The 20,544-nt window shown below is 37.6% G+C and overlaps 1 protein-coding gene across 8 annotated transcripts in view; it reads left to right on the forward strand.

The window, feature by feature from the left end:
* The window catches only part of ENOX1 (ecto-NOX disulfide-thiol exchanger 1), a 362,080-nt gene that overhangs the window by 296,202 nt on the left and 45,334 nt on the right, over window positions 1-20,544 (forward strand). For all 8 annotated transcript variants that reach the window (XM_085309444.1, XM_085309441.1, XM_085309448.1 and 5 more), the window contains 2 exons: window positions 352-458; window positions 3,885-4,002. In XM_085309444.1, coding sequence (XP_085165570.1) covers window positions 352-458; window positions 3,885-4,002 — 225 coding nt within the window. The remainder of the gene's footprint in view (window positions 1-351; window positions 459-3,884; window positions 4,003-20,544) is intronic.

A 20,544-nucleotide genomic window follows, 5' to 3' on the forward strand; every position in this document is an offset into this window, starting at 1 on the left:
ATATGTCAGATTTACACCTTGAGTATCATCACTCTAGTCACATGTTTATAGCCACAAACAGAGGCACATGGGCACATAAAGTTATAGTAGACATCACTGGGAAGCCGGTGCATGCATTTTCTTTGGTACATAGTTATACGTTGTGTAGACTAAAGTTGTGGAGACAGACATGAAGGGAGACATCTCCAACATTGATAAAATGTAAGTACAAAAGACACGTCATTGGATGGATATTGATGATGTTGTTTCAGTAATGACATCATCCATAGACTCCTAGTGTCTTTGCTTTGCTTCTCTATAGTGATCACAACATAAATTGCTTGTCTTGTTTGACTTCCTTGTTCACCAAAGTTGAGCAGATTGTGGCCGTTTTCAACGCTTCTACCAGACAAAAAGCTTGGGACCATTTCTCGAAAGCCCAGCGAAAGAACATAGACATTTGGCGAAAGCATTCTGAGGTTGGTGATTTTATTATTACTTTCTATCCATCATCTCACAGCTGGATTGACACAGAACGACTGTGATTTTAGCTGGACATAGTGCATTCAGCAATATTTATGGCTACAGTTTTATCTGTTAATCAGCTAGCCATTATACAATCTCATCTGCTGTATGAATTGCTCCCATTGCTCTCATTACAATAATGGTCATTAAATAACACTAAGATAGAGAGCAATGTGTTTTTATTTTCCATGCAAGAATTTGGAAAATATTGGAGGAATATGCTTACTATCTAAGATAATGAACTGAAGTGATGAAACTAGTTACAATATTTTAAACTAAGGATAGAATTAAGTCTTTCAAATATGAAAAATAAGTTTTTARGAGTCATCATGATCTGGTTTTAAGAGTAGTATCCTGTAGCACAGATTCTTTTCTGGTTATACCATTATATGGTCATTATAAGATGACTTTGCTTGAAAATAGAATAGATATTTCTCTCATAAAATAATGTGTTAAGCATATTCAGTCCAGAATTATGATGTACTCCTTCCCACTTGTTTTATATCCTTCTTTAAAAAGTAGATTAATCATTTATATGGATTCTAAGTATAATGCTTACGAACAAAACAGTATAAATGTAATCATAATACAACACAAAATTAGCAATACGGGTTCATGCACTTGTGATTGTCGTAAGCATGAGCAGAGAAAATGGGTTTCTACCTCTCCTTGCTGTGAATGGCAGCAAGGGAAGCAATAGTCCCCATCTTGTGTTTTGGTCATCCAGCTTTCGTTTTTAATTCAGTATTTACGCTATGAGCCTGTATTTTAAAAAGTAAGTACCACTGTCTTTATTTTCTTTCTTTCTCCTTCCTTTTTTTTTTTTTTTTTTTTTTTTTAATATGGGCAATTTGCATACACCTGGCTTACCTTCAGGTAGTACAGTATGTTGATTGTTAGTATCACAGTCCTCTAAATGATTTTTTTCTGTCTCAGAATAAAAATTTTAGAAGGTAAGGTGCACTTATTTAATTATTTTGTAGTACACTTGTAAAATAAGTGTTGTACACTTAGTTGGAGGAAAACTAAAGTGCTATGATATAAATCATTTGGATAACATTTTAAGTGCCCATTAACTAATGCTAAATTACAGTTGAATACCAATGGCACTAAATGTAACATCCACATGAATACCAAATGAATTCTTTATTATCAGTGCTATTATGGTGAATACCAAATGACTTCACAATAATGGGACACTTAAAATAAAATGTTAGCATAATTTATTGGTACAAACTGTACTTTGAATTTTGTTCAAAAATATTTCAAATAAGTAATGAATAAAGTCTTTGTTTAATTGAAAGCTGGGAAGTTGGGGGTTACTATTTATCTTAATTTTTAAGGGAGGTATGAAAATGTGACTTGCTAGTAGTTATTTCAATTATATTATACCATTCCTGCTTTAACTTTTTTGTGAAGTGATGTGGGGTATCACTCATTTGCTTGCTTCTAAGTCTTTTAATAAGGGGAAATATGTATGGATTGGACTTTCCAGAAATGTTTATTCACTACTTGCTCTTTCAAACATTATTGCCTTTTGTTTTGCTATGACAAGGACACTAAAAGCAATTCATAAATAAATGAAGCCTCTAGCTGAATATTTCAGAAATGCCTGTTTTCCAGATGTGAAATATGATGGATAGGTATGAAACAGTATCTTTGATTTAAATCGTATTGTCTAACCATTATCTGCTAATTTGTTTAATTTCCAATCACCTTCCCTTCCTACTTTAGAAAAGCTTTGCTAGAAACCCCAACACAAAGCAAGCCCTTGTACATATGGTTGTTCCCGATGAAAGATTATTAGCTTTGCTGATGTASAATTGATGCATCAAAGACATTTATCTGCTGAAACAGGAACGAATGTAATGGATGTCTGCTCATGTATGCAGCCTGCATTTCCCAGGAAAAAGTGCAGGTGGCCTTTTACAATAAGAAATTAAAAAGCGGTTTACTGATTTCTTCCAGAGATGCCTCTTACTGCTTGAGAYGGTAGTTGACAACTTAGCATTTCAATCACTTTTTTTTTTAATTTGAACTTATTCTCRGGTAAAACGCCTACCAATTACCCTCCTTGCCTTTGCTGTGATAAAGGGTTACATAAACATYTATTAGAGTATTTGAGATCCCTTGAGCCAAGGGGACAGCCCAAGGGAAACGCCTTCCCTTTTCTCCCACAGTCCCTCTCCCGCAGGTTGTTGTTAACTGCAAAGAGCAAGAGTTGGACCCTTCAAACCGTTTCCTCCTTCCGYGCGCCTCTTCCTTGTTTCAAAGATTGCAAACCTCCTCTTTGGGAATTAGGCTCTTTGTCGGCAGAAAAATTAGCTGCCTGCAGACTCAAAAGGCCTACACTAATCACGGTGCAGCCTCCCCGCGTTACACCTGACAGGATTATTAGGACAAAATCGAGTTCTCTCCATCTTCCCCGTGCTGCCTTTAAAAGCCAGCCGCTACTCCAGCATCAGCCTTTTTTACCGAGAACAAAGACTGTCTAGATACTCCCACAAAGCCCACGAGCCTGCTGATCGCTTACCTAGTTACGCGTGTACAGGCTTCCTGCCTGCCCGCCCTTGCCGTGCTCTCTCGGAGACGGGGCTGTTCACGCTGATGTTTGTTTCAGATCATGATGCAGAAATTTTCYGGACAGTGTTACTGGGCTGAGTCTTTTAAATCTGAGGAAATCTGAGAATAGGAACAGCGCATGAAATTCTTTTTGCCTAGCATGAGGCACCTAAAATATACAGTGCTCCAACTGAGCTAGCAGCCCTAGGCTCCCTTTACAGTCAGCGGAGAGAAATAGGCACTTTTAGGGCATAGTTAATCTGACTTAGTTTGGACTGCTACCTTGTGGACGTGAATCATCTTAAAGTGCCTGTTTCTCTGCATTTCTCCAAAAGGTGTGTAGGGGGATTAGTTTTAGTGGAGACACCTACATTTGGCCAGATTGAATCTTATCTCAGGTGCCAGAGAGCAACTGGAATTTTTTGTACCTCAATCAGGTTGACACTCTCTTTATCAATCTGGTTTATACATAATTTTAAGCATTTTCCATATTGTTATGATGTTCTTCTATGTTTAGAAGTAAAAATTATTTGACATGGAGACTCACCTTCTCTCTTGTTTTCCCTTTTATAAAGTCAATTATTTCGCATGAAGAATTCAGTTTCCTTCAGCTTSAATCTCATTCAAACTCTGATGAGTGCTGCATTGACCTTGCCCAACACTACTTTTATTATGAACATATTTATATACAGATATATATGATTACAACAATATATGGTCTATAATTAAAAATCCGAGAAGTTTTAAAAACAGTTACTAAAAATAAAGCAATTACTTTATGGAAATAAATACTGACAAAAGGTCATTTTGGGTTTTAGGAGCTCCGAAATGCTCACAGTGAACAGCTCATGGGAATCCGCCGGGAAGAAGAGATGGAAATGTCTGATGATGACAGTGGTGACAACCCCACTAAAAAGCTGAGAGCAGATGATTCAGGTAAAGCAAAATCCCTCTACAGTGTCCTCAAAGATGTGCAACTGTTGTGCTCTTTTTCTTTTTTTTTTTTTTTAAGGAAAACATAAGCTTCTATATGAGAGGAGTTTAATATTAATGGAAGATGATTATATAAACCTAATTTAATCTTCATAAAGTAGTTATTTGAATGATGCAAGCTGTCTCTACGAGGTTTCTCTCACCTGCTAAGCTGTGTAACAATGAGAACTGTCCAGTTCTGCCCATGGCTGGACCCGTTATAGTTTTTTTTTTTATCATTGTCTCCACTATCTTACATATTAGTATTTCATTCTATGATTGTAACAATGTCCTATTACAAGACTGGTTGAAGTTCTCTTTTGGTCAATATTCTCTAAGCCTTACCTTTCTGTTCTGCAAATATTTTATAATATATARTCTCACCAAGAAATATGTACCACCATTTTAACTGTGGGTTTTGTGGAATTAACTTTTAAGTTATATAATTCACAATATAGTACTGCATACTGTGTTAATTTTACACTCATTAGATGGCTGTCATGAAAGAAAGAACAAAGTTGCTTGTTATATCTGGAAAGAAAAGTAACTTTTTTAGTCTTCTACAAATACTCTGCTGTTCAGCCAACATGGACGCTCCAGGAGATGGCTCACAAGCTGCCTGAATTACTGGTTGGTAACATGATCTGGATCCTGCTTGATTTTTTAACATTAGTTAATAAATTTGTGGGTAGCTAACAAGGGTTTACCTGTTTAGATACTCATCTTCAGAAGGAAAGCTTACAGTAGCTAAAGTCAAAGCATGAGTGAGAACTGCTAGTCATCAGTGAGCTTTATATACGGTAAAGATGGAGAAGGTGATATAAAAAAAAACTGAGAGCTGATTATGAGGGCAATATTAATCTAGGCTTTTGCATATCAGCACCGTATTAGGAAATGACCGAATTTCATCCATACTGAATACATTCAAGTACTTGTATGCTTGCACAAAAGTGTAGTAGATTTATGCTCATATGCAGACTGCTCTTTGACTTCTCCTGTGACAAGATGCTGTGTGATGCTGAATGATTCTGGAAGTAAAGACCAAAGGAAAGAGTGTCATTCCAGCAAGAAAATTCTAGCAAGGCATTTCTTCTGAAAGGAGAATTAATGCTTTTCCCGAAAGTAAAATGCAACAATAAAATCTGTAAAGGGCAGTTTTAATTTTTGCTTGGATAATTGGGTGGGCTTGAATTTTCTAGACATCATTAGCTGAATACTTGGAACTAAGCAGGGGGTATCTGCAGCAAAGCATTCCTAGCAGTCACAGACTTTTATGAATGTTAATCATTTTGCCTTGGCTATGCCCCGTCTTACGGAGAGAAGTCATTAAAATTAACAATAGGAAGCAGAGCCAGAAATACCCACAGCCTGCAGTCCAAAAAAGGAGTAATGATGTTTTGAACATTCGTATTTACCAATTCAGCTAAGTTTAACAAATGCACACTTAGAGCCGACCTGTGTGGATCATTCATTTTACCTGATTAATAATGTTACAAATAGGAACGTGTATTTTGTTTTCTTCCCTAAAAAGGGGACATTTCTGTCAAATATTCTGGTATTTAAGATTTCTACAGCATTCCATCCCAAACTACTTCAGTAGTTTCACTGTTATACATATTAATATGGGCACCTGAGTCCCCTCAGTGTTAACATACTAAACCCAATACTGTGTAGTACACTAAGTCAAAATTTAGTAGTGTGATTCCACTTGAGTACTTGTCTAAATTCATCATCCTCTTAATCTCAGTCAAATTAACGCAGCCTGCTGCACAGGTAGAGTCACGCAGTTATAAAATTATTTTTTATCATTTTCTTCCTCCAGCATTATGCTCTTAACTAAAATGTGTGGATATGATTCTTCTGTCATTGGCAGTAAAGGGAACTTAAAGATATTTCAGTTAAACTAAAGGAGTTACTGGGTGTAAAACATGAGAAGTGAAAGCAAATGAGTAAGTGGCATTTATTTGTTTCATTTTAGGAACAGAACAGTGATTCTTCCTTTCTTGTTTTAACATTTTAAAGATTATTATTTCTGTTGGGCCTATTTTATTTTCCCTTTCTCTTATGTCATTCTTGAACTATCTCTTTATCTCCCTAGACTGGTTCAGACTGAAACAAAGAGGGCAGATTCCAGCCCCATCMCTTCAAACACACCTAAGTCCAAAGGCTGTGCCAGGACCTTGGTGTCTGAGTGACAATCCAGAGTTACTGGACTTCAGTTTTCAGAGCAACATTACAKTGAACTGAGGCCCTTGATCAGAGTCAGTCTGGGGCATTTGGGTTCAATGATGAAAATGTTGTTAGCAAGAAAGGTTTGCATTTTGTCTTCAGTCGTGAAGGAGTCTGTTGCATACTAGAAATCTACTAATAGCTATTCGTTTGCAGAGATTCAGGCTTTTTACTTGCAGCTATACAGAACAGCTCAAGAGGGACTCATTGCAAAGTGTGTTGCTCCGTTCTAGACTCAGATGCTGTTCTTTCATCTGCCAAATGCTCTTCTCCTAGTTGTTTACAAACCTAATTTACTCATATCATATAGTGTCTCCGTGGCAGAGCTGGGGTGATAGTTGGGACCTTCAGCCTCCTGGGACWGTCCCTCATCTCTGAGACCTGCCTTGCAACCTCTGGTCCATGTTGCAGTGCCGGGGCACTGCCTTCTGGGCAAAGACCTTCTGATCATCCAGGTGTTTTACAGAAAGGTCATTCTCCTAAGTGCTTGTGGTATTTGTAACCTGCTCTCAGTCATGTGCAAGATGAATTTTCGTGGAAAAGAAAGACATTGCTACACGCTTGTTCTGTTGAAGGGCAACTGAAATTGCCGTCAGGACACTCCCAACACTCCCTGAACCCCTGAACGCTTGTAAATGATCTTAACCAGCATACGTAACTAGTTCATAGGAATGCGTCCTCGTTTCACATACTGAAGATTGTTTGTGTGATGAGGAAAGCTGGCAAAAGGCTAGGTGCAGACAGAGTGAATGTGACCTGTGGGCACAGCTATTCCTTTAGAATGATGGGGTTTTATTTTTTTCCAAAACTCAGCCTTTAAACAGTGATTTTTCTGCATTGTGGATTTTGGAGTTTGAAAGGAACAAGAAGATTGCTGAAGTAAAGCCAGAAAAAAATTGCTAAGAAAAAATAATAATGATAACTGGCAACTCAGTTAATACATTTGAAAGTCAAGGTGCAGCTACTGAAGCATTAGCTTAGGGTGGGAAATGACATTCTGCACTGGAGTCTAGAGAATATAGGAAAGTCTTAGAATGATCAGGATTTATGGATGTTTCGTCTCTCACCTGCTGGCACTGGGAGTAAGGATTCACAAGTAAAAGTCTCCGAAGTAATTTTAAGAATTAGTGAAGTGAAGCTGCATGTTGTAGGAAAGAGCTGAAGTTTAGTTTAYGCCTAGAAGGCACCTGTAATTTCACTTTAAGAGGAGGTAGGTTAATCTTTTCCTTTTGCAGTTCTTGGCAATGTACCATTAATTCTAGTGACTCCAACTTCAGTGAGAGACTGTGGTCGGCAGACAGAAAGACGCAGTGCTTGCAGAGGGACGCTGGGAGGATGGCCGTGTGATTAATACGCTTTTGATTGGGATCCCAGAGCTCTGAGCCAAATTCCAGCTCTGCTGCAAACCTCCCACCTGGATAAATCAATGAATTAGTGTTGCCTCAGTTTTCTGCTGTCAAATGGGGCACTTCCTTTCATTCACCCACTGCATGTCCTGTCTGCATAGTTGGTAAGCACATCGGTATAGCGCTTTCTCCAGCTGAACATCTATACAGTAGCCTGCTCACTGAGCGCCTGGGGCGTCTGAGCACTGTTGTAGCCCCAGCAATGGAGTAATTTAATAAYACCTTGGGCACTGCATGCAAATGGTAAAGGAATTGCAAGTTACGTAGTGTAAGCCTAGTTTGGACACGTGATCTGACCTGCCTTCCAAGTCGGGACAGTTTAGGCAGGATTTTCAAACAAACCAGTTGTAGGTGCCTAATTCAAAACATTGCAGCTTTTGCTCTCTTAAACAGGAGCCTGAATCTTTGAGTACTCTCCAGTGCTGGTGTGTCCTGTTGGCAGCAGTGACGAAGTCAGATGACATAGGAGACAGTCTGAATAGGGGGCAGCCCGGCTGACTTAAGAGTCTTTTTGAAAGTTAGTGTTTGAAAATCATATCCCTGTGCACACAGCATAAATTGGACATTGTGATACTGTTCATAAGCCTTTCTCGAAAGCTGCAAACCTGGCAAGTCTTCAAGGAAAACATAAACCAACACCAAAGTGATCTGTGTGACCTTTKTTCATCTTTACACCACAATTCAATCTTCTTTTGCATTTTCTAAGGCCTTGTGTGAATGCAGAGATGCACAGGCATAATGAAAACTGTGTTTTATATCTGGATTAAACTGGGAGGAAAGCTCCATATGGCCAGTTACAACTTTGAATAGAAATAGTTCAGTCCTAACTGCGTGGAGCTGAGCTTTGCTCTTCCTTTTCTTCTGTCATGCTAGATCTCATTTCAGAATTTCCAGATCTTCCTCTTCCTTCTATTCTGCTCATCAAATATTTCTCCCTTTCTTTATTGTAAGTCTAATGTTTTGTTTTTATGGTAGATTTTGTTTTAAACAAAAATTGACTTTTTTTTCCCTGTCGTTACTTCTCCACTTCACTACTTTTCAGTATCAGATTTTGTGAAAACAAAACTGATGTTTAACAAGCCATAATTTGCCCATCTTCTTTTCAAACTTGCTGATAAAGATAATGTAAAATAATAATATGTATTTCCTTTTAAAAATTAATGGGCTATCATCCTTTTCCYCCTCAAACAAATCAATACCATTTCAAAGCCATCAGCAGCTGGCGTCATAATCAGCCCTGCAGTAATAAATATATAAACACATACAAAGAGTAAAATGAACTGTGTTAACAAAATCCACCAATCAAATTTTATAAGCAATCCCAAACTAAAAAAAAAAAAAAAAAAAAAAAAAAGTCTGTTAGATTGGAAGAACCGGACTGTCATCATACCGGCATGGTCCTCTAGCTGGCCAGACAAGACGACTGAATAACCCATCCGAGCTCTGCACGTGGAGTGACTTCACTTGGAAAGGAAATGCTCTGGCCACAGCAGAGACCGTCAGCCTTGCTCCCAGGGACCATCAGAAACGATCACTTGAAAGCAGCACAAGATGATTACTCCCTCTACGCAGGGGGAAGTCTGTTCCAGTGTCTTTCACAGCATGCCAGTTTACAGCTGTTATCTTCAGGCAGACTCCAATCTTGTGCCTTAAAATGCATTCCATTTTTCCCACAGCTTTTACAAAAAAAGGCTCAAATTCAGGAAGCACGTAAGCAGGTGCCTAATTTTATGCCTGTGGTTTTAGGCCCATTTGACTTTAATAATGCTACTTGTGCGGCTGAAGTTAGCAGTAATGCCTTGATGAATCAGTGCCAAAGGTAGCTGCCAAGGCTTTCTTCTCTGGAGGATAAAGACAGCCCAAGTCCTGTCCCGGATACTGAGTTAGCTCCTTTGCATCGGTAACAGCACTTCAGCGCGGGGAGGAGGGTCTGTGCTCCTCTGGTAGAAACAGCAGTTAAAAGGGTCAACACCAAACTTTCATTTTTAAAGGAAACAGATGCCTCAAAGAGATTTACCTAGTATGGCTTTTAGGAGAATGTCCCGTTAACTACAAAACAAGTCTGTTGTGTTTTGATGCCTTTCAACTGCTGGAAATACAGTTATCTAGATTGCATTTTATCATGTTTTCTGGGTATTTCATACTGATTTGGTTTTATACAGAATCATTATATATGAGAGTAGATTTAATCCTGTTTTTAGTAAGCTTTAAGGACACTGAGGGATTATTTATGTAATAAGATGCAAAGTTGCTATGGAAAATGCTATAGCAACCTAACATCTTTGCGAAACCAAACAGCCACTTGTGACAGCAATCTAAATTTACATTTATTTTAGTGTCATTTTATTGACGTTCTTAGTATCTCATTTTGACAGCATGTTAAAATATGTTTTGCATTCATGCTAGAACAAAATTAACAGCATGTTGTTGGAATGAAGATGATTGTTATAATTTTCGGAGATAATTTTAGCATATTTCATTTTGTGTAAATAGTGTTAAAATAGTAGTGAAAGAAGTTTGAGTGCATCCCTTCTATTTGTAATACAGCAAACAATGCACATTGAAAGTAGAATTTTATGAGTCAGTGACAAGCTAAACTGTTTTTATTAGCTTCATATGTGAATGAAAATATTTTTTAAGAAAGAAATGATTTTGTTATCAGAATTTATTTCAAATCCTATACCTTTTATTATAAGTTTCCCAGTTCAGGATACAGGCTATAATTTTTCATCAGGTTTGATAAAGCAGGGAATCATTTCTGAATGCTCTGAGTTGCACTTTGGCAGAGAATTTGCCCTATTTAAATGGAACTTCTCTAAAACACAGAACAGTACATGTTGCCCCATAGGAGGTTATATAAAAAGAAAAGGAAAAAACAAACACAACCCCCCCCCCAAACAGTCTGAACCATGTCCTGCACTCATTGCAGTTAATAATAAAACTCACATTGACTTCAATGGGAGCCRAAGCAAGCTCTGTGTATTGATTTTCTCCATCCCCCTCCATTAAGAATCTTGAAGTGTGGCTGTAACATTGTTGAAGTGGGATGTTGGCAGCAAAATCAATAAAAGACAATATTAGAACATATGCTGTTTTCAGCTTCCTCACAATCTGATATAGCTGGTATTAGCATCCTTCTCCAAATTACACTTCATGCTTTCTATAAAGTGACCTTCCCTATAGTGCCTCTCCAATACTAAGCTTTTATGCTCTGTCTTACTCTTGTATTTAGCCTTCAAGAGAATGAGCCATATWTATAATAGCAAATGGTTGATTCTGAACAGGTCATAAGGAACAGATTCCTTCAAAAGTGGAGGCTTTCAGTCCAAACCCTGCTAGTGGTCTACTATGAAAGATTATTTTTATTTTTGTTTGAACTAAGCTCTTGGATATGTTTTTTTTTGTTTTTTTTGTTGTTGTTTTTAATTATGCTGCAGTTCCTGCCTTGTTGCTTTTAGGACTCCTTTTCGGTCCAGCACATTAGAGAAGTTTGTAGACATTGCTTCAGGTTAAGCATACCCTCTTATCCACTCTCAAACCCATGAACCATCCACCATTGCTAAGATGCCAGAGAAGGTGACRCTCAGAAAGCAGAATCTTTTCCAATGTCAATACAAGGTTCTAAACTCAGAACTACGGGTTTGGGGAGTAGTCCCATGTCATGAAATGTGCAAGCCCGGACGAGATTTAAAGCAATTAAAAGTTTCCTCTGCAAGCCTGCAGGATCTCAGTCCCTGTAGGTCCAGCAGTCTGTGACCTTCCAGGAGTTAGAAACCCACCCAGAAGAGYGAATGCTCAAAGCTGGATGGCCATGGAGATTCCCAATGCTACTACTGATTCTTTTACTTTGAGGAATGAATCTTAGATTCAGGGGAATTTAATGATTTTCTAATCTTCACTCTTGCCTTAAAGACTATCTCAAGAAAATCAGCTTCTCCTAAACTCACATATCCATAATGTAAAGTTTTTGAGATCAATGTATCTTATTCATGAAGTCAAGAGCCAAGTGGATTCAATGCTGCTTGGAGGTGAGTGACTTTCTGTTAGTTTTATTTGGTTTAAGATTCATGACAGAAGGAAAAGAAAATAAGAAAAGCTATTTTAGATGTGAAATGACAGACTGAAGAACTAGATACAATACTAAAAAAAAMAATTTATTCCACTTCTCCACTAATTCAAACATGTGACTCCTTGAACACCAGTACATAAAACTCCAAAAGAGGAAAAGATGTTTATTCTGTGTTGTTTTTTGAAGTTTGGAGATGGAAGTACTACTTTTTTTTTTTTTTTTTTTTTTTTTTTTTTTTTTTTTTTTTTTTTTTTTTTTTTTTTTTTTTTTTTTTTTTTTTACTTTTCATTGGGCAAATAGCTAATTATCTTATCTTTTTATTTATATCCTGGATGCATAACAAGTTGTAACTCAGGTTTAGGAGCAATGCCGTGTTTGTTGAACTGCTTCTATGGTTGCCRAATGCCCACCTTATGTGTCAACTGAAGAAGATCTGTCTCAAGAGCTTTAGGTGGTTRCTAGTCCACAACATCATTTTCTTCATTGCTTCTTTGTCATGTATCACATGTAGACAGTCAAATTACTCTGAGCTCTGGAGACAAGTGAGCACTTTCAACAGTTCAGAAGGAACATGATAAAAAGCAATAGCTCTCCTCGTTTTGTGCTATTATCAGATAGGTGTCTGCATCATCATGTTCTATTGATTGGCTTTGAGAGGCCTGTGCTGCTAGATCCTGATCCCACAAGCTGCTGCCTGCTTCTAAGAGTGTTTGCGCTCACCTTCTGCTCAACACCCACAGATGCAAAGTCGTCAGCAGTAGCCTACCCAGAAAGTTTGGTACCAGGAGTATTCTGCAGTTATCTCTTCAAAGCTACACACTTCTGCAAATTTCAGTAAATTCTGTTTCTGAAAGGACTAGAGGTATCACCAATGACTGTAAAACCCTGCCATCTGTGACTCTGCAAYGCATTTTATTTTTCAGTAGCTGAGAAGAAAACCTACCAAATATTAAATTGTGGAGAAGCATAAGAGCCTCTGTTTGCAGATACTGAGGATGCAAAAGGCAGAATGGAGGGGAAGAAAGGTGGCTTTGGCTTTCAGATACAGCTCTTCTGGACATCTTTAGTGGAAATACTCTCTTATTTACAAATGAATAAATKTCTCAAGAATTACTATCTCTGAACATGACAGCCAAGAAATACCAAGCTGCATGTGATTATCTGCTGATGTTTTCCAAAGGGTTAAAAACACATTGCCTTATTTAAGAGATTTATTTGCATCCAAATCAAAGTAAGTGAAGAAGTATTTTAGTATCATGCACAGTTTAAAAAGAAAAAAATAGCTCAGCACTGCAATCCAGCACATAGTCATAGAGAAAGCTGGATAAATTTGCCTGGTATTTGAGGTGCAGCAGGATTTTGTGAAAAGGTTTGTCCTCACATTTATAGAAAACACCTTTTATTTATGAACAGGTTTTGCCCATTATAAATCAGAACAATTCAAAACACCACAGTCACCTAAGACAGGCCAGTGTCTATTGTTTGCATCTGAACAAAATTATGGCATTTATTTTTAGTCCGAAGAAATGACTGTCAGTAGCCTAGCTATACAGAGATTTAGCTRTATACAATAGTTGTTGAATATCCTAGGTGATCTATGTATCATATGCGCATACACATACATATAATCCATATGACTAATATCCATAAGATTAGGTCTACCATATATGGAAAACTGAGCATTCATCAGCCTGTCTTGTGCTACGTGGACTTCAAAAGTCCGTATCTTCAGTTACAAGGCACCGTTAAAACAAGCAGAATTTTTCCTTAGTGATGTGGGAGGAGGTCATCAGTGCCACTTGGCRTCTTCTCAGTAACAAGTGCTTTTCTCACTTGAGTGAGTATATTCCTTCCTTCTCAAGACTAAAATATCTTCTGTTCGTTTTCAGTGTTACAAGGATGCAGCCATTTCTTGAAAAACATTGATTAGAGGAAAAAGTGACTTCTTTACTGGCATCTTTAAAACACAGGCCCTGTAAATTTGGCTTAATAGTCCTATTTCTCAATTAGAAAGAAGGCAGAGCTACCAGAAGAGATTCAATCCTAGACTAATTACATTTAACTGAGGTAGCAGTTATTGGTAAACATAAAGAATACGTATCTGAAAAAGATCACCTCATCAGTTCTAAAATTCACCTCCTTGAACAAACCAAAATCAAATACTTTAATGAGCAGTGGGGAGAAGGGGCTATTTTTTACTGAATTTTGACAATATTTGAGAACTACTACTATTTTTGATCAAAATTTGCTTATGATGGCTTGTTTCCTATGCCCCTAGTTCAAGAGAACCAAGCAGGAAAGGCAAGGCAACAGCCCCCCAAYTCACAGTCCACCACCGCAGTCCTTGGTTCAGAGGCAACTATTTCCCATCCTGTCTCCCCTTGTGCACATGCTGAGCCCTTTGACCTTGGCACACCTCATGGTTGGCAGCAGAAGAAATACAGCCCACAAAAGAGAGGAAATATGGGCCCTTTGYTTGAAAGAGGCGACCTGAAGAAACTGGTCTCAACAGGGCAAATTAATTAGTGGCTGTCAAAATAAAATTTACAAGYTATGTAGATTCGAGTTCTCCAAAGAAATGCTGTCAAGTAAAATAGACCTAAACTGCGACAGGCTTTGATATTGTTGTAACAAGGTGTTCTCTTCCAAGTTCTAAATATGCATTTCAGTAATGCGATGTGACATCTTTGTAGGAAAAGTACAAAACACTTTATGCTGTAATTTACCTGAGACAGAAGTGAGRTAAGAGGGGACAGGAGAATGTAACTGCAAAAGAAGTATGAGTGAGGGAAGAGAGAGACATCTGGAAATGCTGGGCAAGTAGAAATTACAATTGACTCAAAAGATGGGCGGGTGCATTTTGAATAGAAAAAGGTGATCTAAATGTAGTCACTCCACATAAGAAAAAGAGAGGAAGGTATGAAAAAAATTAGTAGAAACATTGATCTAAAGTGGGAGACTAATCTCTTGTCTTCAGAGCCCTTTGGAAAAGTTAGTGATCTAGTGTTTTTTCTGCAGCCGTGAGGGCTACATCAATGCTAAACTATGCTCATGAGCCACTGACGATTTGTAAGACTGTAGTAAGTAGTTTACATCTGCTTCTGGGAATGGGCTAAAACAATGAGATTAATTTCCCTCTTTAGAATTTTTAATTAAAAGTCAGAGTTTGTAAGAGCATGGAGAAATACAGTGAGTCAGTACTGATCCACTGTCTAGAAAATTTGGAAGCAACTTATCTGGAAACTTTAAGCTAAAGTTTTCAGATAATGATCTCTCTGGGGATTTAAATAAAAAAATCAGATATTGTGAGATTCATCATAACATCACTAGAGCTGGCAGCACTGCTCTCTAGGGACATTTTTAGTCCACTGCAGAACCAGCATTTGCTAGCAACTTTTTGCCAGAGTTTTTTTATTAGGCCCAGTTGGGCCATAAACTGCCCCCCTTTTCCCCACATCTTCTTTTGTTATTTGCAAAGAGATATGCTTCATTACACAAGAAATAATGAGGCTTCATAAATTACCAGTGAGCCACATGTGCAGTAAACCTAGAAAAGGACAATGGAATTGCCGAAGTCTGTTAATCAGGAAGAACCCTTAAGACAACCTCCTCTCAGACAAGTTCTTTGGTTTCTCAAATGTGTGTAACATATATCCATATTGGGTGGGATAGATAAAACTGCAGTTAAATGATGGTGGAACCTTTTTTTTTTTTTTTTGGCAGCATCCTTCCATGTACTAATTGTTCACCAGCAAGTTTTACGTGAATAGAAAGCCTGAAAATAATTCTTATGAGCATTCAATTTGAACATCTGGTATCATCGTGAATGTAACTTGTATAATGAGCTTCTCTGTATTGAATGTAGGCAGCGTGGTGAGGAAAGGACTTTGAAGCAACTGCACCTGAGAAAAGGAAGCTTTGTAATAGAGTAAATCTCCCTCCTAGTGTGCAGGCCCTTACTTCCACTAACATTAATGATAGTAACCCTTCCACATATAGGATAATTTGTGCCCTGAGAGTTTAAATTTGCAGGTACTGAGAACTCTCAAATGAAGTGTGCCTAACATGAGAAAAAAATATGGAAATTGCTTCATTGTTTGGTTTTATTATGTCTGAAGGGAGAAAGAAAAAGAACATTCATAGCGAGGCTGGCTTGTAATTGCCCCAAATTATTTATTTTTATACCATTCTAATTCTGTTTTCAGAGTGTATTCAGGCTAGTTAGTTAGCTGTTTTCAAGCTTTAACCAAAGGAATTTTTAAAAAAGCAAAGTGGCATAATCTATTTTTGTGGAAACAAGGGAGAACAATGGAAGAGGCAGTTATTCAAAAATGCAGTGTAGGAATAATGTTGCTTTCATCTGCTAATAACAAGCTCCCATCACTGACACCTGAGCCCTATTTATGATGGTGATCAGACAATTAGTAATTGTCCATAAAACAAAAGAAAGCCTCATCCAAGAATGCAAGGAAACGGATCACAGCCACTTTAAGTATCAGAGGACTCAAGAGCCTGACATTGGTATAAAACTTGGCTGAGAAGATGCCTCCAAGTGACCAAGGTGTAGCTTAGTGTTACTCTTCGAGAATGCTTTTTGGAGATACTGCCAAAATTTGCTCTGAACTATGCACAGAGCTTGTATAACTAAAACTTGTTCTCAGAGCTCAGTATTTATAGTATAATTTAAGAAAGTCAGTTCTGAGACAAGTATATCTATGTCTGGGTAGTTATAAGGTCCTCAAACTTCATTCAGGAATGAGCTGGTAGCTAGTGGAGAGTAGRGAGGCTCAGCTCTGATAGTTTGTGGTGGATGTGTCAATTAAAGCTTCTCCAGCTGCTCAGCTGTGTCTTTGCACCTCAGAAGCYGTCAAGCTTTCTGTCTGCAAGCATAGTTGTCACTGCCTTGCAGATGTTCAGCGGACCCATCCTTTCCTAAGTAAAGCCGTACGGGTAAAAATAATGAATGAGGTTCCGGTGATTCCTTTTACTTTACGAAATTCTGAAAGTTTCCTCCTTCAGGACAACCCTAGTCTTCTCCGTCCCTCTGGCACATGCCAGCACACACACCCTATTCCTTTCTCACACCAGTGCTCCCTTTAACCACTTTGAATTCAGTATGAAGGTGGTCCCATTACTTACTTTTTCACTCTTCCTCCACCACCTCCTCTCTTGTGTCACCACTAGAAGTCCCTTACCCCTAGCAGTCCCTAGATTTTCCCACAGTTGCATTGCTTGACAGTTCTTCYACTTGAAAAAACAGCAAATAAGATAGAGGTTAAAGACAACTGTTTGTCTGTATGTTGGTGAGCTCTGTGTCCTTATTTGTGTCCCCTCACATCTGTTCAGTTCCTCAGGCTGAAAGTTCTTTGGAGAATTTTTTGCTATATCTTGCAAGTCTTTCTTGACATTGTAAATACTCTGCAATGGAAGTGATGCAGGCAAAAAATTACCATAATAGCAGCCATCATTTTGACAGTTTTTGTTGCTTTTCTTGTTTTTGTTATCAAAGGTACATTATACCATTTTAAACTTTATTTTCAAGTCAGGAAATTAGGATAATGGCATTAATAGAACTCCAGTGGCAGTAAGGTTTAGGAATACGTTYATCATCTGTTTTTATCCACTTCACTGTTTCAATACACGCAASGCAAAGTTCCAAAGCCTTGAGAAATTCAGCTGAAGAGCTTAGACCAKAAGTTTGAAGATAGAGAAATAATAACAGAAGTTGTCAGTTACAWGATTTACTTGAGTGCCAGCACTACCAAAAAAAAAAAAAAAACCCTCAACACCTTTAGAAAAATTTCTGCTAGTAGGACATAAGGGAAGTCTGAGCTCTTTAATTTACAGGAGGGATTTCTATTGTGGTTGCTATTGCTTGCTCACCTGTTTTTCAGATAGTATTTCCAGGTTGCTGCAGACTAATAAGCTACTGCCTATGCATTTTAACTAGAAATGTTGCCAGTTTGCAAACTGTTAGTTTGTCATTAATGTCAACYGTGATGTTATTAGGACATCATCTAATTAAGAAATGTACAGCCAAGGTGTGCATTAACAGAACTGGYTGAAATTTCTGAATTCCTTCTAAATTCTCCGATAAATAGCTAAATTCAGAAATTTGGGATATTCACTTTATTTCCAGGCCACTATCACATGACATGAGTCATAAATGTTACAGTTAAGCTGTGTTGCCTGCTAAGACTGACTGCTGACCTGGATCCACCAGACATAGTTGGTGTTTGCCCCTGGGTTTCTCCCCAGATCCTGTCTAGTGCTTCTGCCTCAGCACAAACATCTTTTAGATGCCCTCAAAACCAGCGAGCCAGTTTGCCCTGTTCATRTATGTCTAGTCTTCTCCTCCTCCACCTGCTTCTCTTAGGACAGACTGGCAAAGGTATCACTTTGCATCCCTTGGTGGAAATGCCATAAAGCGCGTATTGAGCAGGTTGCCAGTTGTGTTTGTTTAGGTACAAATATTCTCTTCCATTTGCAGCACAGGCAGATATTTGGGATTCTTGTCAGAGGTTTCTTTTGATTTAGTTTCCTTGAATAGAGTTCTTCTGTAAATGCTTTCAACTTTCATTGTCTTTACCCTAAGAAGCTTTTTAGCTTGTTTCACAGAGGCATTCTGTAGATGAGTATCTGAACTACTGATTTTAAAATGGCATAAGAAACTGAATTGAGATGAGCTGAATAAAATCACAGGGCTGAAACATTTTCTTTTGCAAAAAATACATTCATCAGCTTTATCAATGAAGAATAAAATTACTGTAAAATTTGAAAATTATATTTACTTTTTAAAATGCAGATTTCCTTTCCCCCCAAAATCTCTTTCAATTTGAATTTAGTATTCAACAAAAAATATTTCTGTATGCCTAAAATTTAAATAAACTGTTTTGTCTGGACTCAAAGGAGACATTGCTCTGATAATTTTTATTTTAATTCACTAAAGTATAAATATTTTAAAATTGTGGTTATTTTAGAATAATACAAAGAATATTTTGATTTTGTTTAAAACAATTAGTTAGCCAGTGCCAAAAGAAATGGAGCCCAGAGGCTGCCAGATGTATTTATTTGGCTTATTCTCCATTTCATGACTTCTTTGCTAACCACTGTCACCTCACATATTAGGAACACCCTATTTGTAGCTTAAAATTATAGCAAAAGAACTATATAAATGAACTCCATATAGTTTTTGGACTCTTATCTGTAATTATTTCATACGAAAGTTTGTGACAGTTTAGTATTTTATTACACTGCTGCTATACGTGTTGCATTCTCCTTATTTGAGGATATATTTCTTTCATCATCCCTATGTTTTGTTTCTCACCATACATGGCTAGATAGATYACCAGAGTGTATAACAGTACTGATACGAATTTGGACACCTCTGGGTGTCACACACTTATCCCTGCTGTCTTCTTACTCCCATATTTCCTGTTGTTTGGGATATTTCCATTTTGTCCTAAAGTAGATGGTGACTTCTTTCAAGTACTGCCTTTGTCTTTTAGGGTTGGCAATCTGGAAAAATTGGGCACCTATCTTTGTGGGGGACTTCTTSGTAATACTGGAATGTAATTATTGTCATATAGGTTACGATATATTAAAAGTAAAGCAATGACATTCAGAGGCACAACAAAACTCTCAGAAGTAAAGAGCCATGTCATGTATCTAAAAGAGAAATGYATTATTTTCTTCACTGTTCATATGGAATGTGATTTGCTTCTTTTGGATGAGTTATTTTTAAAACCCCCAAAGTTTTGTCACCTATAGGTTGCTTTTACTCCCTGAAGTAGCTAGCCCTTTCTATTTCCCCTAATTTGCCCCTGTAGTAGGCTCCCCACACTGTCCTTAGTCCCACTCAATAGATTGAATTACCTAGGAGGAAAAGAGGAGAAGGAATTCTCCAACTGGACCATGAAGTGACCAAGAAAATATTCCATGGCAGCTTTTCCAGAACCTGAGCTGAATCTGGGTCCTAACCCCCCTTTCAGCTGAGATGGTGATTAGCAAGTACATAGGCCTTACTCTCTTCATTTATACAGCAGCATTCAGAAGTTTTTTCAGATTTAGGTAAGTGATGCACAACAGATGAATTATTGCTCCCAAGGCACTGTTAAAACATGAATACTTCCATTTTGTCTCCCATGAAGCCCTCAGAGAACAGAAGGATACACAGTTTCTGGCTGGAATTGTGTATTGCATAACTATTTTTTTATGAGTGAATGTGTCATTTTGTACTTTTTTGGGGGGTTTTTTTTGTTTTTTGGGGGGTTTTTTGCCTGTAGACAATCCAAAGAGGACCCACAGTATAGTATTTAGAATTTTGGTTCAAATCTATCTTTGAATTCAAAGAGCAAATTTTTGACTTGTGTTCTTGTTAAACTGAGGTTTTTATTTGCKTGGCCTCTTTTTTAGCATAGTTTGTTGGCTTTTACAAAAAAAAAAGGAAAAAAAAAAAGATTTCATCCTCTTATTTGTCCATTGAATGCATCATTGCAATTTCTTGAGGGCAAATTTTGTCATGGAAGGATGATTACATGCTTTTCAGACCAATTTAATTTGATGTAACAATACAGTAACTGTTGCTAAATTTTCCGGGGAGATGCTGTAGAATATCCAAATTAGAAGCAATGACCAACCAAAGTGTGCATCTGTGTAATAGCTAACTGTACCTTATTTCAGATAATACATTTTTTTAATTTTCAAAATAGTAAAATTTATCCCAGAAAAAGACATATTTGTCCTCCAGAGTTAAAGTATTTTTATCTGTAATGAAATGTTGTGACAGTCTATCTAAATGAT

The sequence above is a fragment of the Rhea americana genome, unplaced genomic scaffold (assembly GCF_003343005.1).
Source record: "Rhea americana isolate MKP2758 unplaced genomic scaffold, rheAme1 scaffold_3, whole genome shotgun sequence".
Lineage (NCBI taxonomy): Eukaryota > Metazoa > Chordata > Aves > Rheiformes > Rheidae > Rhea > Rhea americana.